The sequence below is a fragment of the Balaenoptera musculus genome, chromosome 2 (assembly GCF_009873245.2).
Source record: "Balaenoptera musculus isolate JJ_BM4_2016_0621 chromosome 2, mBalMus1.pri.v3, whole genome shotgun sequence".
NCBI lineage: Eukaryota > Metazoa > Chordata > Mammalia > Artiodactyla > Balaenopteridae > Balaenoptera > Balaenoptera musculus.
Window position 1 is genome coordinate 102,212,564 of NC_045786.1, and position 22,841 is coordinate 102,235,404.

The 22,841-nt window shown below is 56.9% G+C and overlaps 3 protein-coding genes across 10 annotated transcripts; 1 reads left to right on the top strand and 2 right to left on the bottom strand.

Moving 5' to 3' along the window:
* The first annotated feature begins 542 nt into the window (after nucleotides 1-542).
* Nucleotides 543-7,673, top strand: REC8 (REC8 meiotic recombination protein). 3 transcript variants are annotated; one of them, XM_036841782.1, is made up of 19 exons: nucleotides 543-1,663; nucleotides 1,886-2,171; nucleotides 2,290-2,432; nucleotides 2,517-2,592; nucleotides 2,685-2,805; nucleotides 3,902-3,977; nucleotides 4,332-4,411; nucleotides 4,650-4,743; nucleotides 4,868-4,940; nucleotides 5,034-5,125; nucleotides 5,293-5,342; nucleotides 5,668-5,802; nucleotides 6,112-6,178; nucleotides 6,282-6,448; nucleotides 6,628-6,676; nucleotides 6,940-7,006; nucleotides 7,099-7,242; nucleotides 7,313-7,419; nucleotides 7,531-7,673. In XM_036841782.1, exons 1-19 carry the CDS (start codon nucleotides 1,267-1,269, stop codon nucleotides 7,620-7,622), a joined length of 2,316 nt encoding a protein of 771 aa, XP_036697677.1. In that variant the 5' UTR covers nucleotides 543-1,266; the 3' UTR covers nucleotides 7,623-7,673. The 3 variants fall into 3 exon arrangements, with proteins under 3 accessions (XP_036697677.1, XP_036697679.1, XP_036697678.1); XM_036841784.1 differs by having other exon boundaries at nucleotides 1,537-2,002; nucleotides 2,103-2,171; nucleotides 4,650-4,785; XM_036841783.1 differs by having other exon boundaries at nucleotides 1,537-2,002; nucleotides 2,103-2,171.
* A 74-nt stretch (nucleotides 7,674-7,747) lies between these two features.
* On the bottom strand, nucleotides 7,748-16,474 carry IPO4 (importin 4). 2 transcript variants are annotated; one of them, XM_036841781.1, is made up of 30 exons: nucleotides 16,180-16,263; nucleotides 16,013-16,099; nucleotides 15,805-15,884; nucleotides 15,686-15,727; nucleotides 15,121-15,250; nucleotides 14,853-15,032; nucleotides 14,538-14,603; nucleotides 14,331-14,432; nucleotides 14,161-14,244; nucleotides 13,740-13,904; nucleotides 13,586-13,639; nucleotides 13,318-13,427; nucleotides 12,920-13,028; nucleotides 12,629-12,758; nucleotides 12,326-12,439; nucleotides 12,109-12,222; nucleotides 11,744-11,864; nucleotides 11,502-11,613; nucleotides 11,278-11,393; nucleotides 11,091-11,168; nucleotides 10,957-11,014; nucleotides 10,753-10,858; nucleotides 10,458-10,651; nucleotides 10,265-10,306; nucleotides 9,748-9,873; nucleotides 9,431-9,639; nucleotides 9,192-9,324; nucleotides 9,007-9,111; nucleotides 8,222-8,291; nucleotides 7,748-8,096 (listed from the first exon to the last, which is right to left on the bottom strand). In XM_036841781.1, the coding sequence occupies exons 1-30, from the start codon at nucleotides 16,246-16,248 to the stop codon at nucleotides 7,966-7,968; spliced, it is 3,237 nt and encodes a 1,078-aa protein (XP_036697676.1). In that variant the 5' UTR covers nucleotides 16,249-16,263; the 3' UTR covers nucleotides 7,748-7,965. The 2 variants fall into 2 exon arrangements, 1 of the variants encoding a protein (XP_036697676.1); XR_005018602.1 differs by lacking the exons at nucleotides 7,748-8,096; nucleotides 8,222-8,291; nucleotides 9,007-9,111 and having other exon boundaries at nucleotides 9,748-9,893; nucleotides 16,180-16,474.
* Nucleotides 16,475-16,599: 125 nt separating this feature from the next.
* On the bottom strand, nucleotides 16,600-22,758 carry TM9SF1 (transmembrane 9 superfamily member 1). 5 transcript variants are annotated; one of them, XM_036841789.1, is made up of 6 exons: nucleotides 22,659-22,758; nucleotides 21,638-22,002; nucleotides 19,648-20,269; nucleotides 19,162-19,347; nucleotides 17,838-18,111; nucleotides 16,600-17,261 (listed from the first exon to the last, which is right to left on the bottom strand). In XM_036841789.1, exons 2-6 carry the CDS (start codon nucleotides 21,983-21,985, stop codon nucleotides 16,868-16,870), a joined length of 1,824 nt encoding a protein of 607 aa, XP_036697684.1. In that variant the 5' UTR covers nucleotides 21,986-22,002; nucleotides 22,659-22,758; the 3' UTR covers nucleotides 16,600-16,867. The 5 variants fall into 5 exon arrangements, 4 of the variants coding, with proteins under 4 accessions (XP_036697684.1, XP_036697680.1, XP_036697681.1 ...); XM_036841785.1 differs by having other exon boundaries at nucleotides 22,464-22,710; XM_036841786.1 differs by lacking the exon at nucleotides 22,659-22,758 and adding an exon at nucleotides 22,307-22,454.
* Nucleotides 22,759-22,841: the final 83 nt, after the last annotated feature.

Below are 22,841 nucleotides of genomic sequence, written 5' to 3' on the forward strand. Positions count from 1 at the left end.
CCCAACTAAGAGTCTGCATGCCACAACTAAGAAGTCTGCATGCCTCAACTAAGAAGTCTGCATGCTGCAACTAAGAGATTCTGCATGCAGCCAAAGTAAATATTTTAAAATAAAGTAAAATAAATAGTTTTGACTTGCATTTCTCTAATAATCAGAGATGTTGAGCATCTTTTCATGTGCCTGTTAGCCATCAGTATGTCTTCTTTGGAGAAATGACTATTTAGGTCTTCTGCCCATTTTTTGATTGGGTTTTTTGTTTTTTTTGATATTGAGTTGTATGTGCCGTTTGTATATTTTGGAAATTAAGCCTGTGTCTGTCGCATCGTTTGCAAATATTTTCTCCCATTCGGTAGGTTTTTTCCTTTTGTTTATGGTTTCCTTTGCTGTGCAAAAGCTTCTAAGTTTGATTAGGTCCCATTTGTTAATTTTTGGCTTTATTTCTTTTGCCTTGGGAGACTGATCTAAGAAAATATCGCTGCAGTCTATGTCTGAGAATGTTTTGCCTATGTTCTCTTCCAGGAGTTTTATGGTGTCATGTCTTATTTAAGTCTTTAAGCCATTTTGAATTTATTTTTGTGTATGGTGTGAAGAGCTGAGTCTTAATAAAGAGGCAGAAGCATGCCCTGGAGTCAAGACTGGGAAGGATATTCTAGGCCAAAGAAATGGCTGTGCAAAGGCAGGAGACATGGGGAATGGGATATTTGTAACTACAACCATACAACTTATATTACACAAAGAATTTTTGAGACAAAACAGCTTTTGTACGCTGAGAAGTATGCCCTGCATCCAGCAAAACTAAAGTCTCAGCCAGGAAAACATTCACAACTGGAAAACAGCCAGGTGAGGAATGCCACAACCTAAACTGTTCAAATTTAGGAAATGACCCGGCCAGTGCCCTCGTTGCTCCCTGTGAGGTCTTTCTTCCCCAACGACCTGGGGCGGCTCCAAGGCCACCTCACACCCGTTTCTACCTCCCTAGCTCACTATAGGCCCTAGGCTGGGAACAAAGGCGGACCAACCAATTGCTACTAGGTGGGATTTGGGGAAAAGGGCAAGGTCTAACCGCAGGTCAGGCGCCCCAAACAGGGCGTGGCGGTTGCCCTTGGCATGACGCAACCTCCCAGGTAGCTGAAGCACCCTTGTTACCAGGCTCGCCGCAGGTGAGGCTGGGGTCTGCTCCCCGCTCATTGGTCCAAAGAGAAGCACCTCTGAGGAACCCCTGTTGCCCAGGCGAGGAGGAGAGCCCATTGGTCGGGACACCTCACAATGCCCCCCCCTCCCCGCCCCACCCCACCCCCCGCGCGTGTGCAGGGTTCTTCCCATTGGTTCGCTGCCTGCCTCGGGAGCCCCCTGTGGCCTCCAACCAGGCAGCCTACTTGGCACCCTGCAGCGAGTGCCCCCAAGCTGACCCGGTTCCCCATTGGCTGCTCTGGGGGCCGCCGCCATCTAATGAGGAGAGAGGCGCAGAGCACGAGCTCCCTGCGGCGGGATCTAGCCTTCCAGCAGCGGGACCGGGCAGGGGCCGAAGCTGTGCAAAGGCCGAGAGACCGGCTTCTCTGCGGAGGACTCCCGTTCTCTCTCCGGACCTGGTCTGGGTCGCAGCTTGGGCTTCCCGTCGCGGAGCTGAGCATCTCCAATCTGGAACCCAACCCGCGAGGCTCCAGTAAGTACGAAGCACCCACGCAGCGTGCGAACCGGCTCAGGGCGGACGGAGAGGGTGTCCCTGCTCCTGTGTATCCAGTGTGCGTCTCCATTTACTTATGCCCTTAGTCGTTTATCCACCCATCGTTTATCGGTTCATTTATTTGGCATTCTGGGTGCACTCGCTGCGCCGCTTGTCCACATCCTTCTCTCCGACGGTGTTGGAAAATCCTGTGCCCTGAAGAATTCGGACTGAGATCCCAACGGAAGAGTGGTGTAGACGAGGGTGCAACCCCAGAGGGACCATGTTCTACTATCCCAGCGTGCTTCAGCGCCACACGGGCTGCTTCGCCACCATCTGGTAAGGGAGGGCTGAGCCAGGGTGGGCGCACCGGGAGGGGCGCCCAGGGATCCCAGCCTGAGGGCTTCTCCTCCATCCTCACTCCTCGTCCTTCTTCCAGGCTGGCAGCAACGCGCGGCACCCGGTTGGTGAAGCGCGAATACCTGAAGGTGAACGTGGTGAAGACCTGGTAAGGCCCAGAAAAGGCCAAGAGTGGCCTGGGGCCATTGTGGGTTAGGGGATGGATTACGCTGGGCTGTGGGGCTGGTCTTTGGCGCAGTGGTGATCAGGGCGCGTCGTTCCCCCAGCGAGGAAATCCTCAATTACGTGCTGGTACGAGTGCAGCCCCCGCTGCCAGGTCTGCCGCGGCCCCGCTTCTCCCTTTACCTCTCAGCCCAGCTCCAGATCGGCGTCATTCGGGTCTACTCTCAACAATGCCAGTACCTTGTAGGTAAGGCTAGAAGGCTCTGAGGTGGGGCAGAGCTGAGTGGTCCTCCCATGGGCTGGCGCCATATCTTGCCCTCCCTGCCCGCAGAGGACATCCAGCACATCCTGGAGCGCCTGCACCGGGCCCAGCTGCAGATCCGCATTGATATGGTGGAGGCTGAGCTGTGAGTGTGTCCCTGGGACTGGGACCACCCAGTCTTTGGAAGGGAACCTCCCTGCTTGGCCTCAGTCCTTGACAGCCCCCATTCTCCCTCAGACCCAGCCTGCTACTGCCTAATCACCTGGCCAGGATGGAGACTCTGGAAGCTGCTCCAGACCCCTTTTTTGGGATGATGTCTGTGGAACCCAGACTGCCCAGTCCCTTGAATATCCCTCAGGTAGGTCTCATTCCCCCTGGACACCTCAGACTGATGAGTTGCCAGTCTGACACTAGGGTGGGGGTGGGATGGGAGCCTGCTACAGCTCTGCCCCACAGAAGTCATTGCAGTGCAATTGCCATGGTGGACCCATCCAGACAAGCCTGCTGCACTTACCTATTCAGGACCAACCTAGAGGCAGCTCTTGTCTCCACACCATTCCAAGAACCAAGCCCCCAATCCACGCCCTCAGTGTCCCTCGGCACTGGGTTTCCCATGTCCTTGTCCATCCATTCCTAACACCCCTACAGCTTAGACAGTATTACTTCCTTCCTTCAGTGGCTCCCCACTGCCAACAGAATACTAGCATTTAAGGCTCTCCGTACCCTGGTCCAGAGGTAGCCATCCCTAGACATCTCTCAGCACATCCCCTGGGCATCTTTGGCTCCCAGACACCAGCCTGGCCCCTATGCCGCAAAGATGCCACATTTACTTCTTTGCTTTTGCTGTTCCCCTAGGCCATAATGGTCACCCCTTGTTCTCCTTGTTCTCTTACAGTCCTCGCTCAATTGCTACTCTTTTCCATCAAGTCTTTATACCACTCCCGGCCAGAACCAAACGTTGTTCTAGAACTCAGCACATCACTAGGGCTTTGTTTATCCTTTGTGTTGACTCTTTTTTTTTTTTTTAATTAATTTATTTTGTTTTTCAAAACAACTTTTATTGAAGTGTAGTTGATTTACAGTGTTGTGCTAGTTTCGGGTGTACAGCATCCTTTGGCTGGCTCTTGCTGGGGTCATATACAAACTCGTCTCCCCACTAGACCATGTAGTCCTTAAGATCAAGAATCTTTTCTGTTCCCTCTGTCCCCAACACTTGACATAAGGATGCAGTGCTTCTTTCACAGACAAATTAACACAGTCTAGATGATTGGGTGGGGGCAGGAATGGGAGGAAAGGAAACCGGATGGTGAGTGGGTTCACTGCATGCTGCTGTCAGTGCCACAGAATTAGGCATAAAGGGCTATCACTGTCCATTGTCTGAATAAGGTTGTGAAAGTGGGGAAGCAGGGCGCTGAAGCTGAACCCTATCTTTTGTCCCCAATCCCTCCCCAAAGATTCGACACCTCCTAGAAGCTGTGATCCCAGAGAGAGTTCTTGAAGAGATCCCTCCTGAAGTTCCTATAGAGCCAGGTGAGCAGTGAGAGCCTTCTTTTTGGTGAGAGGCAGAGGAACGTCCAAGAGCTGAAGAAATCACTGTCTTTGAGCTTCTTTCAGGAGCGAGGCCCTGTGAGGGGCACTGTATGTGTATAATGTCGTCACTGCTCACAAGAGTCCTATGAGATCAGAATTATCCCCAGTTTACAGATAAGGAAAGTGAAGCCCATAGTGGTTAAGCGATGTGTCCTGGGTCAGCTTGCCAGTGACTAGCCGGGGCCTGACTAGAACTCAGGTGGACTTGACTCCAGAGTCCATGCTTTTGTCTTACCACATGGGTGGTGGGACTTGGAAAGAAACAGGGGCTGGTGTGACTTCCCTCCCCTCCAGAAAGGATTCTGATCACTGTACCGTCTCCCGAGGCCATCACGCTCCTGGAGGCGGAGCCCATACGTATGCTAAAGATTGAGGTGAGCTGACCCCCTGCACATGGAGCCTGAGGCCCGAGTCCTGCTTCTGATGGCCCAGCCCCCCTGCATCTGCTTCTTTCTGCCCCCAGAGTCCTGCCTTCTCCACTTCCGTTTCCCCACCACTGCCCCCAGCGCCGTAGCACCCACGGGCTTCCTCGGTCTGGCCCAGCCCTGTGGCATGTCTCTCAGACAGAAATGGAATTGAGTCCCCTCGCCTTGGTTCTCCCTCTCCTGACAGGGTGAACGGGAACTCCCAGAGGTCAGCCGCCGGGAATTGGACCTGCTGATCGCAGAGGAGGAGGAAGCCATCTTGTTAGAGGAACGTCGGCTAGGCAGGTCCATCCGGCCGCGTAGGGCCCGCCCGGTGCTGGATGGTCAGACCCCCGGCACGGGCAGTCTGGGCTGCGCAGTGTTCCCATCTCTTCTGTGTTCTGAGCGCTGACCTTCTCTTCGCAGAGTACAAAGAGGAGCTCCTGGCCCCAGAGAGGGAGATCACAGTCCCCCCGCCCTCACCTCTAGCTCTTGCAGAGTAAGGGCAGGAACCCCTGGGCCAGGTACCCCTGGGCCAGGTAGGGGTCATTGCTGGGAGGGTATCTTCATTCTCTTGCCCATTTCCCCTCAGGGTGGAGGAGGCTGCAGAGCTACTTCCGGCTGAGGTCCTGGCCCCTGAAGAGCTGAAGCCACCAGGCTGGGAGCCCGAGGTCCTACTTCCTGGTGAGTACCTGGCGTGCCAGGGTCCTTCCCGGGGGTCCCTGCACAGCTGCTGCAGACAGTGGCCCCGTATTCTAACTTGCTGAAGGGAGGACTCTCTAGCATCTCGCCTGGGTGGCTCTGAGGGCAAAGGGTGTGGGGCAGAGCTGGGACCTCGAGTGTTTTTGCAGAGATAACCCCCCCACCGGAGCTGCGTCTGCCAGCCCCACCTAGCCCAGAGGTGAGTAATGCTCCTCCAAGCCGCCTCCTTTTCGCCCTCCTCTGCCAGAACTGCTCACCCATTTTCAGTTTCCCCAAGCTGAAGGCCACTGCTAGCTTCCACAGGCCTTTGAGCAAATTAGGAAAAGGTGCCCCTGTCCACACCCCATTTTATCCGGATGGGCACCTCATACGGGGTGGGAGCTGCACCCGCTCCCAGAGGCCCCACCCAAGCCCCCTCCCGGGGCACCGCTAGGGATGGCAGGCTGGGACCTGTCTGCAGTCCACGAGGACCACAGGGAAAGGAGTAATGGGTAGCCTTGCTCCCACCTCCCCTCCCCCCTCAGCGGAGGAGGCCCCCAGTCCCCCCACCTGCTCGCCGCCGCCGTCGCCGCCGGTTATTATTCTGGGACCGGGAGACCCAGATCCCCCGGAAGGAATTCCAGGAACAAATGCAAACCAGAGCCCACTGCCGGGAGTGTGTGAGTACAGCCCAGGCTCTGGAGGGATGGAGGGAGGCAGGTGCACGTTGGGCCTCCTAAACTCCTGGGGGGAGCCTTGAGAACAGTCCCCAAAGTGCACATGTTGGGGGTTTGCCCACATACCCCTTCATTACCCCGCCTAGCACATCCCAGGGCATCAGCTGAAAGTCCTTTTAGCAACGAGCAGAGCAGGCAGGAGCATGAGCCTGAAAGAGCTAGAAGGCCAGAGGCCCTGGAACAAGGCACTGCAGGTGGATAAGGGGCAGTGGCTCCTTCCTAACCGGGCTTCCGGCCTTTCCCACCACACAGCCAATGGTGCAGCCTCCTGAGAGGATGATCATGAGCCCCGCAGAGCTGTTCCGAACCCCGGCTCACTGTGAGGAATGGTGGGAGCTGGTGTGTGGGATCCTCTGAACCCCTATCCCTCACTCTTGGTGTTCCTCACGCCTTAAACCCTCTCCCTGCTGCCCCGTCCTCAGCTGGCCGGCTACCCCAAGAACTGCTGGCTTTCTGGACCCACTGTGCCCAGCCACTCCCGCTAGCACTCCGGAGAAGGCCGCCCCCGGAGCTTGAGGAGGAGGAAGCTGAGAGGGAGGCGGCAGCTGAGGAGGAAAGGAGAAAGGCTGAAATTCCGAGCGCTATCGAGGTAACGGCACCCTCACTCCTTCCTGCCTTGCCTGAGCTCCAACAGGCTGCTTTTTTCTGCCCACGTGAGCCATGGGCACCAGGTCCCAGCCAGGCTGGTTCAGGGCTAGGCCTGCTTCACCCCTGCCCCCGGTGCTTCTGTGATGCTTGGGGTCTTAGTCCTCTTTCTCTCATCTCCAGGTCCTGAGGGAGGCCCTGGAGCCCAGTGGGCCCCTCATGCTGCCTTCAGGTAAGTACCTGGAGAAGGGACGGCGGAGACCACCACCCTGACCACTGTGCCAGGAACCTGGTGCCCCCACTGCTGACAGTTCTTGTCAGCGCACTTAACATAGGGAAGCACAGACTGAGACTCTTCATCCCCTCCCCCCACCCCCTGGGTGCTTTTTAACAAGTCACTGCCAGCTCGGGCACCCAGGTGGACCAGGTGGCCCCAAAATCCCAACCGCTCAGATGCAAAAAAACCCACTCAGGACCTTGCCCTCTCCCTGACAGAGATCTCCCTAGAAGCGGCTGAGGAGGAGAAGCCCCGCATCAGCCTCGTCCCCCTGGAAGAACGGTGGTAAGCAGCAGCCCCAGCTAGGATGGGTGTGCCCCTCGTCACTGTCACAGCTGCCACCTTCCCTGCTCCACCCAACTCCCGTGTTCTCCTAGGCCCTGGGCTGAGGCGGAGCTGCCGGAAGCCCCTGCATTGCCCATGGTGCCTGAGCTCCCTGAGCTGCCTGTGGAGCTGCCTGTGGAGCTGCCTGTGGAGCTGCCCCCAGAGCCTGAGCCGCTCTCGCTGGAGGCTGTGCACAGGTACCGGAAGGGCGTGCCTCCGTGGGTGGCCTGCGCTGCAGCCTCAGCTCACAGTTCTTGACCCCCACAGGGCAGTGGCACGGGAGCTGCAGGCCAACAGGGAGCCTGACTTCAGCAGCCTGGTGCCACCTCTCAGTCCCCGCAGGGTGGCCGCCCGGGTCTTCTACCTGCTCCTGGGTGAGCGAGGAACGTGTGTGCCTGTGTGGGGGGCGGGGAGTGGACACACAGGCCAGAGGCTGCTGTAGGGACCCTCTCCTCTGACCAGCCCTCTCCTCCCCTCTTGACCAGTGCTTGCTGCACAGCAGATCCTTTGTGTGAAACAAGAGGAGCCATATGGGCGCCTCCTGATCCAGCCAGGGCCCCGATTCCACTGCGGTTAGAGCCAATTTACAAAGCTGCCAGGGAACCCGCTACGTTAAACAATGTCCTGCCTCACTTCTGAACACGGATCTCTAGCCTTCCTGCTCCCAGAGCTACTGTTCAAGCAGAAAATAAACTGCCTTTATTACAGAATGGTGTCATGACTCCGTTTGTATTGTCCCACAGCACGACAGACCCAGCCCTAGGGGACACCCCCGTAAGGCAGCAGGTAGGGCTGAGACTCCAAGTGGGTATGAGGCCCAGGCCCAGAATCTTTGGTAAGGCGTGAGCTGGAACTGGGCTGAGAGCTGGTCTCGGGCGTGGGCAGGCTCTGTTCTCTCTGGCCCAGCGGCAGCCCGCAGTCTAGGTGAGGCCCAGGATGGCCTGGAGCTCCTGGGCCTTGTTGCCAGGCAGGGAGCCCAGTGCTGAATGGAAGCTGTCAGCGTGCTGTCTGGCCAAGAACGTGAGGAGCAGCAGCAGCGACGCCTTGGTGTCTGGGTGGAGAGTGAAGGGGGAGGAGTCTGGGGAGGGCTGGCCCCCCATCCCTAGCTGCCCCCGGCCCCCTGAGCCCTGCTGCTCCCCGCCTCCCCCCAGCCCTGCCCACAGCTGCCACCCTCACCTGGTGGGACCTTGTTCTCGGCCAGGATGAGGCTGCAAATGCGCAGGAGCTCTGGAGCCACATCTACAACCTGTGGGGAAAGCAGGGCTGACTCAGGGGCAGAAGCACCCCTGGGCCCCAGCACTGGGGTGGGTGGTAGGAGCCCCAGAGAGGCAGTCTCCCACCTGGGCTGTTTGAGCGATGCTGATTAACACACACGCCAAACAACTGTGAACCATGAGAAGAACCCTGAAACAGGGTGGTAGTAATGTTTTTTGTTTTTTGTTTTTTTTTGGAGAGCATGAGACTGTGACCAAAGGTATTTGAAATCACGGCCTCAAGACCAAAAGAAGCCCAGACACTCAGGAGCTCCACCCACACAGTAGTCTGCGAAGATGCAAGACAAAGGTGATGGACACAAGAGCACTGGGACATGAGTCCCAAAGCTAGCCACTTGATGCAGACAAATCTCATTCAGAAAGCAGAGCTGCTCTGACTGGAAAGGATGGTGGGGTGGCCCAAAGGACCCAGGCTCCATGGAGCACAGTCTGAAAGAGCCTGGTCTAGGAAATCAGCCTAGGAAAGCTGTGACTTCTGGCTCAGACCAGAGGGTGGAAATGAAACCTCCCTGAGGAAAAATGCTACGTGGTGAGAGGAAGCCCCTCCTCTCCCATTAAACGCCTTGGCTGCCAATCCTTGCACACCAACAAGAAAGCCGAGAAGAGCAGCTTAAACTGATGCCAACCCTGCCTGTCAATGAGAGTGGAGCATCAAGCCCCCTCTAAGGGCCCCAGCATTGGGGTTACCTGGTCAGGGCTGCTCTGGTACAGGAAGCTGAAGAGGTGCCCTAAGGTGACCCACTCCTCCAAATCCTCCTTCAGTGGCAGGGCGTGCAGCAGGGCAGCCAGCACCTGAACACAAAGAAGACTCTGGCCTCCAGCCCTGCACCCTCCTCAGCTCCCTGGCCCTGCCTGATGCCCCCACCCCTCACCTGGGGCTCTGGTTTCCTCGTGGGACTGGCCATCAGCAGGCGGGCAAGTGCCCCACAGATGTTGTCATGGACACGATCATGGCGCTCCCTCGCCAGGAGGGGCAGCAGGAGCCCCAGCAGCTTGGGGAAGTGTCTGGTCCACAGTCAAGGAACAGGCACGCGGGGAGACTGCTCCCATCCCGAACCCCAGGGACACCCTCCCAACCCCATCTGGGCCCCCTCCTGCAAGCCGAGGATACTCCTGGGCAGGGCGACCCCCGTGCTCCGCCAGCACGCCCAGCCCAAAGACGGCATTGCTCCGCACCTCGGGGTCCGCCTCCCGGGCAGTGCTCAACAGCACGGGGAGCAGCCTGGACACAAACTGGGCCGAGGCGGCACCCAGGCCCTGAATGGACTCCGCCAGCGTCCCCACCGCAAAGGACTTCTCTGCCACTGTGCAGCCCTGTTTCTGGTGGGGGGAGGAGTGCGAGTCAGCCTGGGACTGGGACAAAGTGGGGAACTGGGCACAGGGGGCACAGGCGGAATGGGGCTCGAAGCCAGAGGACAGAGCACTCACCGTCTTGCAGAGCAATAATGGCAGGAAGCCGGCAAAGAAGGGGGCAAAGGCATCTCCCCCGGCCGCAGTGGCCAGGGCAGGGATGGCCTCACCAGCATGCTCCAGCAACATGGCGTCGTATTCAGCCTGCAGGGCCAGGTCAGAGGCTGGACACCAGGGCCAGCTCTAAGACTTGGGGACACCTCCCACCATACTCCTCCACGGCTGCAGGTGGTCTCCCTGAGGGCTGCCCTTGGTTGACAGGACTGGCCCCTTCCAGGCTGGGTTTGTTTGCAGCCCAGCTTTCCCTCCTGGTCGTCCTACTCCCACTATCAATCCAAGCCTACCCCGAATCCCCACCTCCAGGAAGCCTTCCTTGAACACCCACTGCCTTAGTGGGAGCGGGGTTGGTTGTTCCGAGCCACTACCAATCTTTTAGCAAGCCCCGTACCCCCAAGCCACGCCAAGCACGCCGTCCACCCCGCCCCGTGGAGACCAACTGGGCTGCCTGGTCCCAGTCTGCACCCGTAGCTCTTACCTGGTCCTCATCCTCCTCCTGGTCGGTGTCCTGACAAGCTGTCTGCAGAAAGAGGGCGCTCAGCTCAGTCTGGGCTCTCCTGCCCCTTCTCCTTTCCATGGGTGGAAGGAGGGGGAAGCTGGACTGGTAGCCTCTGGCTAGCCCCACCCAAGGCTGGGCCACCTCCTCACCCTGCAGCCCGCCGGCCCCTCACCTTCCTCTGCAGCACAGCCTTGAGTGCGTGGCAGAGCTCAGCAAGCCGCCCGGGGGGCTGCAACGCCACGCTCCCAGAGCCGCGCAACACTGCCGTCAGGGCCGACAGCACGGCCATCACCACCTGGCGCTCCCGCTCCCCGTTCACTGCCCGCACGTAGGATGGCACCACCCGGGCCAGCGCGGCCTGCAGAGCTGGGGACACGATTGGCTGAAGCCTTGGTCAGCCCCTGCCCCCTCCCCACCCACCCCCTGCTTCCAGAGGCCCCAGCCTGGACCCGGCCTCGCCTTCTCACCAGCAGTGTTGGGTTCCGAGGGGCAGCTTTGACAGGCTTTGTGCAGCGCACAGCAAAACTGACCCAGGGCCTCATGGGCTGCCTTCCGCACGTTCAGGTGAGGGCACTGCAGCACGAGAAGGGGCAGGACGTGTGTGCTGCGTGCAGGGCCGGCACAGCTCCTAGCCCCCAGACCTCACCCGCCCCGCCCCCCGCCCCACTCACCTCCAGCAGTGTGAACACTTCTTCAAAGACAGTCTCCATGTACGGAAGGAAGGCCACACTGTGGACAGACACACCACCATGGGGCAGGGGCTCCCAGGAGAGGTTCCCAGTGCCAAGGAGAGGCCAATGCTCACCTGGCATTCACAGAGATCTCCCCCAGCGCAGCACAGGCGTCTTCCTTCTCATCGAAGAAGGCGTTTTCCACGCTGTACCTAGAGTAAGGTGGGGAGGCAGCAGCAATCAGGCGCCAGTAGAAGCAGAGCTGGCCCTGGGCCCTTGTCCAAGCCAGGATCCCCCAGACCAGAACGGCACCCTCCGCACCCTGAGATCTCTGAGTCATCCTCCTCTTCCTCGTCCTCCTCCGCGAGCTCCTCCTCTTCCTCCCCACCGCGCTCGTCGTCAAACAGAAGGAAGGTGCTGCTTCCATTGTACTGAGGCTGGAATGGGGAGGCACAGCAGGGACTTTGGCTCAGCTGGGCCCAGGAGAGAGATCCCATCCCAGCCCTGGCCGTCCCCAACTGGCCCAGCCCACCCTGTGTGCTCACCACAATGACCTCGGTGGAACGCAGTGACAACAGCATGAGTGTGGTGATTCGTGGCAGGTGGGGAGCGAGGCTCTCACCCATCAGCCCCGATAAGGCTGCAAACAGGCTGTACCTGGCGGAGACAGGCGGAAGCTTTATAGTCCTACCTGCTGTAGCCAGACAGGACGGGGGAACCCGGGGAACCCATGGTCCAGAACCGGAGGACTGGGGTCTGGGTGGGGGCGGGGTGAGGGCTCACTCACGTGCAGCGCCGCAAGTCAGGGTCGTCTACCTGGTCACACAGGCCCAGCCCCAGCTGGCAGCATTCCTCAGCCAGGGGCCTCATGGGCTCCCCTACTGCTCGCGCCAGCACCCCAAGTGTCTCTGCAGAGGCAAGGGCTCGGTTAGCACCAGGATGAGGCACTAGGCCAGAGGTGTGCAGGGCCAAGGCCTAAGGGACCAGAGATAGCTGGGCGGGGGCGGGGGAAATTCAGAAATCCCTTCTACTCCTGGGTACGGTGCGAGCGCAGGAAGACACCTGTGCTGCCCCGGGGCGCTCTCGAGAACGACAGGTGAGCATCGGCCCTTCCCCAGCACTGGGAAGCCCGCCTAGGAGTCCCTCGCTCACCCAGGCTCTGGATCCGCACAGGCTGAAGGTCCTCATGGCCTGTCAACAGGAATTCCCGCAGGTGCTCCACGATGGTGGGGAAGTAGGGCAGCATGGAGGCCTGGGCAGCCGTGGCTGCAGCATGGAAGGACAGAATCAGAGCTGGAGAGTGAGCAGGGACCACCTGCCGCAGGCACCCGGAGTGAACCCATGCTCCCGCCTCCTGCCTCTGACTCACCAATGGCCCCCAGGGCGCTCACAGCCAGCTCCTTGGCCCGGGAGCTGCTGGGGTTCCTCAGAGGCTGCAACATACACTCCATGAGCTCCGTAAGGTAGTGCTGCACTTCAGGCCCTGTGGGAACGGGCACCCCTCTACCAACCAACCCAGGCCTCCTACCTGCCTCCAGGCCGACCCTCCTTGTGGCCCTGCCACATCCCTCTCCCCACCACGGGCAGTGGTTCGTGGAGCTGCACCTCCTGCCCCCTTCAGCCAAAGCGACAGCCCTGTCCCCTCCCTCATACCCCCAAAGGGCATCGCCACCTAGGTTCTCCACGAAGTTCTCCAGAGCATAGCAGGCCTTGGCTAGGTGACGTGTGCACCCAGGAGGCACGGACTTTAGGTAGGCGAGGAGCAGTGGCATCACCTCCCCGGAATAGCTGCGAATGTGGGGCTGGGGAAAGGAGAAAGGCGGCCTGAGTCAGCTCAACTGCAAGGCACGCACCTAAGTACTGATGGCAGCAGGGATGCCTGAGGGATGGGGCTGAGGGGAAGCTGGTCTCTGGGACAGGTGGGGACTCTGAAACAGTGGCTGCCCACACCGGCCTTGCTGACCTGTAGGTTCTCTGAGAACTGGCCCAGGGCAAAGAGCGCAGCATTGCGCACAACCTGTGACGGATCCTCCAGGCTCCTGCACACGATCTGTAGCAGTGGGGACAGCAGTCTGGATGGGGCAGGATAAGAGGATGGAGTCTGAGGGGCAGGACCTGAGATCCCTGGGCTGAGCCATTCTGCTGTTTCCCCTGGGAAAACCAAGGCTTTCTGCCACCAGATGGTGAGCACCACCCGCTGACCCTGACAGCTGGGGTATCTTTCAAACCAGGACACTTGAGTGTGGGAGCAGACACTAGTGATGACTAGGCTCAAAGGACAAGCGGAGACCAGGACTGCCGTGGGCAGTGTGGTCCTCCTCCCCATGGCCCACCCTCACTCCGAGACAGGGGAACAAATACCTCTGCCTGATGTGGTCCCCGGCTCCATCCGAGAGCACCGCCAGCACCAGGAGGCCAGCCTTGCGCTGGTATGGGCTCTGGCTCCGCAAAGCCTCTTCCAGCATGGGCATCTAGGGGAGCAGATGGCACTCTCCTGAAACCCCAGCACGAGCCTGCCTGTTCCTGCGGCAACAGGCCTTCCACACCTACCAGGGCCCAGACATCCTCAGGCTCGGGAGGCTAGGCAAACCCGGGGGTAGGAGCACTGGAAGGACAAAGCCACACTTACCAGCAGAGGACAGAGCTTCTCAGGGGGCAAATGGAGTGCCAGCATGTCCACGACCTGGAAAAGGACAGGGAGACTTTGATGGACTCCATCTCTGCCCCCCAACCTCCCCCAACGACCTAACACCCCTGCCCCCGGCCCCTGTCCCACATCCCACCTGAACGGCAAAGTGCTTGGGCGTCTCCCCCACCAGCTCAACATCCAGCTCTTCCTCCTCTGAATCCTGGTCCTCAGGATCCAGCTGACCCAGGGGGGGCTCGGCAGCCATGATGGGGAAAAGGGTGTGCAGCAAGGGTGGCAGGAGGCGATTCTTCAGTAAGGCCTTAAAAGGGAGAATGGAACGGTGTCCCTGAGAATCTGTTCCCAAGATGGACTCACATTAGAAATTCCAGCCTTCCAGGCCACAGGGGGTCCAGCAGGAGATTCCCAATCTCCCAGCCAAGAGCTGGGCTGAGTCCAGGCCCAGCCTGGAACATCTTAGCCATGGTACTTTACATATCCCCAGATGGACAGAAAGCTCCAAGAGTGAGATGGAGAAGAAGATGGAAGTGGGGCGATGTGTGTCAGAAGGCACTCACCTTGCTCTTGACTTTGACCAAGAAAGTGAGGCAGCAGAGAATACGCACACGTATTGCATCACCCAGGGCCACGTTTCTAGCCACCTGCCCAGAGACCAACTCGAATCAGAAACCGGCAAGGAAACTCCCAGCAGAACAAGCAGCAGGGACAGTGCCGACCCCAGGCTCACCTCCAGGCAGAACGTGAGGACCTCTGAAAGGTGGGAGGTGATGATGGGCAACTCTGACTCCAGCAATTCATCCAGGGCCTCCAAGGCCTCACAGGCCTTTGCCTGCCAGACAGAGAAGTCACGGGGTTACTATGCTCTTCTTCAGTGGACCAGGCTGAATGCTCCTGCACCCTCCTTCCAACAGAGCTCCTACCCGAATGTCCTCACCTCGTCTACAGGGATCAGAATCTGCACGGCCACGATGAGCTTGGGCACCAACATCCGCACGAGAGGCTGGAGGACACAAGATGAGCTAAATCACAGAGAGCACGATGCAGCCTAATCTCCAGCCCCAGAAGCTGGCAGCTTCCTCGAAGCCTGCACATAGCAGGAGCCTAGGCAAAGCCACCCACAGGATCCCCTCTCAACTGTTAGGCAGGACAAAAAGCAGAGAAAGAATCTTAAGTAGCTCTGCATCCTGCAAGGGTGAGGACACGAAAGCCCGAGGGTAGGAAGCCAGGAAGGTGAGGGCCCACATCTCACCACATCATCAGTGCCAAGGTAAGGGGCCATGGTGGTCAGAGTGCGCAGGGAATAGAAGAGGAGCCCAGGAGAGCCCACATCACCAAGGGTCTCATTCAGAAGCCGAAGAAGCTCCCGGTGGTGGGGTCGGAAGGCCTCAGGCCGGGAGGTCACCACCACACTTAGCAGCAAAAGCCCCATCTGCCCAGGAAGAGGGGTTGAGAGGGAAAAGCTTACATGGTCTATCCAGCCTCTGGGTCCCTTCCTCCCACCAACCATGTGGTAGTACCTCTCTCTCAGGGACGTGGAGACTGTGGATACTGTGCTGAAGAAGCTGCATGAGCTGAGGCCAGGCCTCCAGGCCTTCTTTTCGAAAAACGGTAGCTGAGAGCTGGGCCAGGCTAAGACTCACAGAATGCCTGCAAACAGGAGAGATTCCCCACCCCCAATCACCCTCCAGTACCCTTCCCTGTATGCGATGGCCCTGCCTCCATGGGGTGGCCAGGAGAGAAACCTCCAGGTGTGCGAACAGGGCCTCTGCCAAGTTGGGACACAGAAGACAACGTCTCAGAGGGACACTAGCAGCACAGTGGGTGTGCAGTGTGGTGAGGGTGACCTCACTCATGCTGAATTTCAGTTCTGTCTTCCAACTCGGCTTTGGCAGACCATCACAGCCCACGCTCAAGAAGTTTCATCTTTAATACAGCTTGAGAGTCGTTCCTCCACCCTCGGTCTAGAACCTAAGTCCCTGCCCCCCAAGAGCCAGCCTGGAGCTGAAAAAGAAGGCAGAAACCCTGAGAAGCTCTTAGCCTAGAGTCAGTTAGGGCCCTGAGAGGAGGCAGGTAGGCACTTACTCTGTCTCTCTCTGGAGGACCGTCAGGATCAGAGACTTGATGCTGGAACACAGGTGGCAAGTATTTGGTACCCAAGAACCGCCTCAGCCCGGCCCCGCCCCACCCCTGGCCCCGCCCACCTCTCCTGTTGCTCGGCTGCCAGCCGTCGCCAGCCGGTGCTCAGTCGTCTGCGGGTCAGTACGGCCGCGAACTGGCGGATCTGGGACGAGGAAGCAGGCACGTGAGGGTCCGGGCAAGAAGGTGCTGAGAGAGTTGCCGAGGGCAGGAGCTGGGGCTTGACATGTGGCGTACTATGGGAAACTCAGCAGGAAGGGGCAGGAACCTTACCTGAGGGTCGCCCGCCGAGGCCAGCAGTTCGCAGAGCGCGGGCAGGGAGGCGGGGTCCCTAAGAGCGATCTGGAGCTGCTCGGTGGCCTGGGGAGAGCCGGGGGTCAGAGTCGGGCCGTTACCGCAACGCCCCCGCTCGCCCTGGCCCGGTCCCGCCGGCCCCATACCCGGCGGATGCGCTCGGTGTCCGGCAGCAGCAGCTCCCGGAGGATCTGTTCCAGGCCGGCGGGCTCCATGACAGCAGGGGAGCCGCCGCTGCGGGGCCGGAGTTGGGGGAGGGACAGCACGTGGAGGCTCCGAAACCCGTTTCCGGCGGAAAGGGCGTTGCTCCGCGCCCCTCCCGTCACCAGGGTGATTCAATTCGCTTCGCGCAGAGCTCGGGCTCCGCCACTTCCGTTGGGCGGAGCGCCGGCTGAGCCGCGGAAACAGGGCCCCGGTAATGAAGGTTCCGCTAGCCGACAGTTCCTCAGCTCCATGAAGAATTCGAGTTCCGTTCATTTCGCGGCCGACCCGCCTTCCTAGGGGACAGTGCCCTTAACGGCAGGGCACGAGTTCCTATATCCAGACCAAACCCTCCAACTACAGGATCCTGTTTCTTAATAAATTTTATTTTGGTATTGTAAAAAGAAAAATTAGGACCAAAAAAAGGCAACTTAAAAAGTTCAAATATATACTCCTTATATAATAGAGATTTATAATTTCCCGGCCCTCTCTGGGGAAGGGAGGCCCAAAGGGCAAAGGGGAAGGCAACAAAACCATCACACAACTCAGTCACTCAATCAGAAGAGATGTTGGTAAGAGATCAATAGGGCATGAAGAAAGGGAAAGAAGAGTGATAGTTTTGCCACCCAAAACTCAGTCCATCTTGAGGTTAACATAGATATAACGGATGAACTTTAGGGAAGAAAAAAAGGAGATGGTGCCCAGCATGAGGAAGAAGACATATCCAGTGAGTAAGGAGTAGCCAAAGAACTCTACTGTCTGTACCACCCCTGACATGTTGGAGCGCCGGGCATAGTAGAAAACTGAGTAGAAGAAGATGAAGAGCCCAGTGGAGCCAACACTCAGCACAGATCGCCACCACCAGCGGTAATCCTCCCCAGACAACTGGAAGTAGGTGAGCGCGATGGAGATGCAAGCCCCCACGCTCAGCAGGATGGCGAAGACGAAGAAGAGGATGCCATACAAAGTGTACTGCTCCCGACCCCAGACTGTGGCAAAGATGTAGTACAGCTCCACAGAGATGGCACTGTGAAGAGAAGAAACGATACACAGCATTAAAGGGCTGTGCACTGCCAGCACAGTGGCCAGGCCAAAATCCAGCCACCACCCCTCCATGTTACTGGGTCACTGTGGAAAGTGGGCCCCCTCTACTCCCTGCCCTGGAGTTCCTGGCTTGATGGGGATTCTTTTACCTATGATTAGCTGCTCTCATTTCAAGAACATCTTCTTTGGTAGGTTGAGAGCAGGGATCTTGTCTGTTCTATTTTCCACTGTATTTGTCTGGCACTAAAAGGTACTCGATAAATTGGATGAGTAATCAAATGGGTTTTAAGCCCCACGTGGTGTCACCAAAGTCAGAAACTAGGAAGATAGTGAAAGGAGCAATGTCTCTGGAGAGCTTCACAAGTGAGACACCCTCATATTTGAACTGATTCAAGCTCAGTCCTGGTTGGAGAAAGTAGGAACCATTTAGTGAACTCTTAATGGTACAGCTGAACCAGGGATTATCACTGACAATGGGTTACGGTACAGGGTGAGTAGGGAAGGGGAAAGTTAAGGTCAGGATCCTGAGAGTGATGGCCATGGGATAAAGGGAGGATACCTGAAAGGCAGGAAGCCTCCAACAGTCATGTGGATGAGAGTAGACTTGTACCAGGGCTGGGGCGGGATTTCCCGAGCTATGTTCTTGGTGCGACAAGGTGCATCAAAGGGGCTAGCGTTGTTCTTCCCGAAGATACCTCCAATGACAGTGAGGGGAAAGCCCACCAGCAGCCAAACCGTCAGAAGCAGCAGGATGGTGGTGGCTGGCAGAGCCTGTGTTGAACCATTGGCCCAATGCACGGAGTTCACCACACTCCATGTCAGGAAGAAAGGCACTGCAGGGATGGGCCCGAGAGGGAGAGTTAGCACTAGGAGCTACATCCCTGGGAGCACCCAATCAGACTGGACCTAAAGGCATGAGGAGTGAAACATCCTGCTCCCAGGCTGACTCCACCCTTTCATGTCTTGTTCTTTGTTCCTTAGCTTACCAACACTCCCTCCCCTACCCATTATCATTAAGGATCTAAGCAAGCCGTTACATAATGATCTAAGAGTGACACAAATCCACCTGCCTCCAAGGGCCTGTCCTGCTGTGGCACGGGTGATTCCTAGTATGAGACATTCATTTGATTAAGGCTCTGTTTTCAGAAAGCCCTGGTTCAAATGTAAATGTGGTAGAACAGAAATCAGACACAACAGTTGGAAACACAAGAGGTTCAGAATGCAAACCACTACTGCCTTTGAAAGGACAAGCTGGCTTGAAAGGCTAGAGTGGGGAGGCCCACTTTCAAAATTAAAAAAGCTTGGGGAGGGACTTCCCTGGTGGTACAGTGGTTAAGACTCCGTGCCTCCAATGCAGGGGGCACAGGTTCAATCCCTGATCAGGGAATTGGGATCCCACATGCTGTGCAGCGTGGCCAAAAAAAAAACGTGGGGGGAAAAAAGGGAGTCTCAAAAGATAAATTCAAGAGTGTTATTTCAGTGTAATGGTTGAGAATACAGGCTCTAGAGTTTGACTGCCTAGGTCTGAAACCTGATTCTCTGCTTTTTAGGAGTATAATCTCAGGCAAGTTACCTAACCAGCCTGAAGTTCAATTTCCTCATCTGTAAAATGGGGACAATATTACCTACTTCATAAAGTCAGTGTGAGAATTAAATGAGATGAAGGCATGTCAAGTGCTTATCACGTTGCCTAAAACATTTCAAGGGCTTAATATTTAACTATGCAAAAAAAAAGAAATGAATTTTTTGTCTTTTGAATGGTTTCCTTAGTGTTTCTTTTACCTATTTTCATTCCCTTAAAAGCCTTACTCTGACTCTATCTCAGGTTCCATGATGTGTTCTAAGTTCCTAAATTGGCCCACCGCGGAAAGGGCAGTCCTCACCAGAGAAGAGACTGGTGGTGAGAATGATGTTCCACACCCAACGCTCGCCTCCAATCTGCCGGTAGAAGTGGCTGGACACGTAGCCAGAGATGCAGCAAGTCAGGGCATACAACAAGATGGCTGCTGAGTTAATAGCCCCGTGACGGTGCACATTGAACATGCCCAGCAGCGCCATGACAATAATGCCTGCAGCGTGGTAGTGGAAAGTCTGTGTTAGGTCTCACCTATCCCTCTTCCGGCAAATTCAGAGAAATCAGCCAGCCCCCTTTCTCCCAGACCCAGGGCTTCCATCAAAACAATATCCCCCAGTTCTGTTGTCCAGAAAACCCACAACAGAATATACACATCCTTGCTAGAGCCATTCCACCCCTTAGGTCTGCCCCTCACCTTGGACAGAAGAGAAGATCTGTAGATCTTTTTCTGAACAAACTACCTACTTAGTTCTACCCCTTGAGAGAAATCCCTAATTAATTTTTATCACCTTACCAGTGCCAAGGGCCAGGAACTGGGCACCCACACCAAGCACAGCACAGAGCAGACCACGGTATGGAGGGAAGCGGAAGACATCTGTATGGATAATTTTCCAGCCATTGTCACCTTGGTCAAAGTCATCACCAGAACCTCCAGAGGTTGTCTCTTCATCCAAGTTGTACCGAGCCAGGTCATTTCGAAGCACACGCATGAGAATGACAGCCACAAAACCCACCAGTAAAAACACAAGCACCATGGAATTAATGATGGACAACCAATGGATTTCCAGTGTTCGGGGAAAGAAACCACCATCATCACCACGGCGCCTGTCACTCCGACGCTCGACTGAAGTCTCAGACCAGCGCACACTGTAGGTGTGGGTGAGGCCTAGGAACTCATCAGGTCGTAACCCATCTAAACTGTGGGGCTTGACGTCCCGCACTGAGACATTGGCAAATATAATACGATCTCCGTGGAATTCTAGGTGGAAGTCCAAATGGGTCCAGAGTCCTATCTTGTGGCTGTGAGGCAGGAAGCCACTCTCCTCCATGTAGCCCACAAAGCCACGGATTGGCAAGTCGTCCACCACAAATTCAAAGTAGTATAGTTCCTCAATGGCCTGGCGCAGCTGTTCCACCTAAAAAGAGCAAGTTAGGAGTCAGACAAGGCCTCCCCAGGCATTGGATTAGAGCAGGGTTTCAACCTCAGCACTAATGACATTTTTTTTTAAATTAATTATTTATTTATTTTTGGCTGCATTGGGTCTTCATTGCTGCGCGTGGGCTTTTCTCTAGTTGTGGAGAGCAGGGGCTACTCTTCGTTGTGGTGCGTGGGCTTCTCATTGCGGTGGCTTCTCTTGTTGTGGAGCACGGGCTCTAGGTGCACGGGCTTCAGTAGTTGTGGCTCACGGGCTCTACAGCGCAGGCTCAGTAGTTGTGGCACACGGGCTTAGTTGCTCTGCGGCTTGTGGGATCTTCCCGGACCAGGGCTCGAACCCATTGGCAGGTGGATTCTCAACCACTGTGCCACCAGGGCAGCCCCACTAATGGCATTTTGAGCTGGAAAATGCTTTGTTGTGGGGGGCTGCCCTATGAATTGTAAGATGCTCCGTTCCTGGCTTCTTCTCACTAGATGTCAGTAGCGTCCCCCGGTAGTGACAATCAAAAATATCTTCAGAGGACTTCCCTGGTGGTGCAGTGGTTAAGAATCCACCTGCCAATGCAGGGGACACGGGTTCGAGCCATGGTCCGGGAAGATCCCACATGCCGCAGAGCAACTAAGCCCGTGCGCCACAACTACTGAAGCCCGCACGCCTAGAGCCCGTGCTCCGCAACAAGAGAAGCCACCGCAACGAGAGGCCCGTGCACTGCAACAAAGACCCAACGCAGCCAAACATAAATACATTAATTAATTAGAAAAAAATCTCCAAACATTGCCAGGTGTCTCTTGAGAGACAAAAGTCCCCTGCTGAGAAACACTGGGTAGACCCTAGTATGTTGGGATTCTCCGAAATGAGCAAGTATGACTTGACAGGATGAAGGCCTAGGAGGAGAGGGAGGTGTAGGAAGGTCTGGAGTAGACTAAGGAAAAGTGCCCTAAGATAGGAATTGCTGAAGAAAAAAGCATGATAGGGAAAATTAGGTAGCGTGTAAAGGAGCCAGTTAAAGAAGCCAAGAGGTAGGAATGGCAAAAAATGACTACGTAGGTGTGATAGTTGGGACCTTATTACCAACAGAGAAGCTTCGAGTCAGGAGACCTGGGCTCTAATGTCAACTCTGCAATCCACTATCCATGTAGTCTTGAAGAGGTTACTTCTGAGCAAGCATGTTTCTTCATCAACCAAATGCAAATAATAAATACTACCTTCCCTGCCTGCCACATGAGGTTGTACTTAGAATCAAATCAGATCATTTCCATAAAGGTGCTTTGAAAACCATAAACCTAAGGCACTGTTATTAGGTCCTGGGAGGGAGGGCTAAGTTCTAGTCCGTGTGGAGAGGCTGACCTGTGCGGAACTGAGCTGCATGTGGCACAGAATTCTCTTCTCCACATTCTCCCGAAAGCGGATCTCGTACAAAGACTCAGCCATCCGGTCCCCATCCAGCACTTCACCCAGGCTAAGGCTTTTGTGGCGTATCTTCTCAGGACAGCAGACTGGAAGCTGATAGTAGTGGTAAGTCTCCTGAGGGTTATGGTAAGGTCCCACTTTGTTGACATACAGAATGACGGGGTCGCCGGCCTTGTAGTGTGTCACACCTTCCACTCCTGGATCTCGACCTGTGCCCAGCAACAGCAGCAGCAGGAGTGGCAACCACCGGCAGCTCCAACTTCCAGGGTGGCCTAGGACTGTCATCCTTAAGGCAGCGGAACCTGTTTGGGGGAGTCCTGCAGTTATGGGAACCAGGGATCGAATGACTCCCCAGGTCAGGTTCTTTGAACTGAAGCCAATGGCTCCAATTCCTCCCCTTGGCCTTTCCGACCCTCCCTCAGGAGGCCACCTCCCCACCGCCACACCACAGCATGTCTCTCTAGCTCGAACACTGGGCTCCGCCTCTGCTATGTAGTCCTCCCAACCTGGGGTTCCCCCCCCTCCGGCAGCCCGCCTGCCCGGGACCTCCCCACGCGCCCCAGCCCGTTTCCATGGCAACGCCACGCGGCCCCGCACGTCCGGCACCTTCCCGCCGCAGCCCCGGGGTGCTCTCCGCGCGGGAAGGGCTGGCCGAGGCGGCGCCAGCGGCCTCTGCGGCCCTGCAGCCGCCCTCGCGCTCCTGCCGGGGTCTCCCCCAGAGCCGCGCGCTAGCGGGGGGCCTGGAGAGGACTTGACAACCGACCTCCACGGGGCTGGCCGCCGCGGTGCCTGATCGCAGCGGCTGCGGCCGCACCGCAAAACATCGCGCCCGGATCACTTCAGTGCTCCCTGGGAAACCTTTCTACGGTTGGAGGCCCGGCCCAGCTCTGGAGACCCCGCGAGTCTCGGGCTAGCCCGTCGCCCGGCAAGGAGCGGGGTGGGGGGCCCTCCCGGCGACCTGAGGGCAGCTCAGGACACGTCAGTCTTCCCTCTTCCGCCTTCACCCGAGGGGACCTCAGCCCAGCGGAAAGCTCTTTTCCTGGAGCTTGGAGTGGGCCACTCCCCCCAGGCCGAGGCCGCTCCGAAGCTCCCAGGTTTTTCCAGGGCGGGTTGCGGTTGAGACCTGGCTACGAGGACACAA

Coding starts and splice junctions, on each gene's coding strand:
- REC8 (XM_036841782.1), top strand. CDS start 1,267: ATGCCCCCCCCTCCCCGCCCCACCCCACCCCCCGCGCGTGTGCAGGGT. Junction 6,179..6,281: donor GTTCCGAACCCCGGCTCACT/GTGAGGAATGGT, acceptor CCCCGTCCTCAG/CTGGCCGGCTACCCCAAGAA. Junction 7,420..7,530: donor GGTCTTCTACCTGCTCCTGG/GTGAGCGAGGAA, acceptor CCTCTTGACCAG/TGCTTGCTGCACAGCAGATC.
- IPO4 (XM_036841781.1), bottom strand. CDS start 16,248: ATGGAGCCCGCCGGCCTGGAACAGATCCTCCGGGAGCTGCTGCTGCCG. Junction 11,865..12,108: donor TGTGCGGATCCAGAGCCTGG/GTGAGCGAGGGA, acceptor TTGCCTCTGCAG/AGACACTTGGGGTGCTGGCG. Junction 9,874..10,264: donor AGGAGGAGGATGAGGACCAG/GTAAGAGCTACG, acceptor CTGGCCCTGCAG/GCTGAATACGACGCCATGTT.
- TM9SF1 (XM_036841785.1), bottom strand. CDS start 22,524: ATGTTTTGCGGTGCGGCCGCAGCCGCTGCGATCAGGCACCGCGGCGGC. Junction 22,003..22,463: donor CGGCGGCCAGCCCCGTGGAG/GTCGGTTGTCAA, acceptor TCCCCCAAACAG/GTTCCGCTGCCTTAAGGATG. Junction 19,348..19,647: donor GTTCCTGGCCCTTGGCACTG/GTAAGGTGATAA, acceptor ACCACGCTGCAG/GCATTATTGTCATGGCGCTG.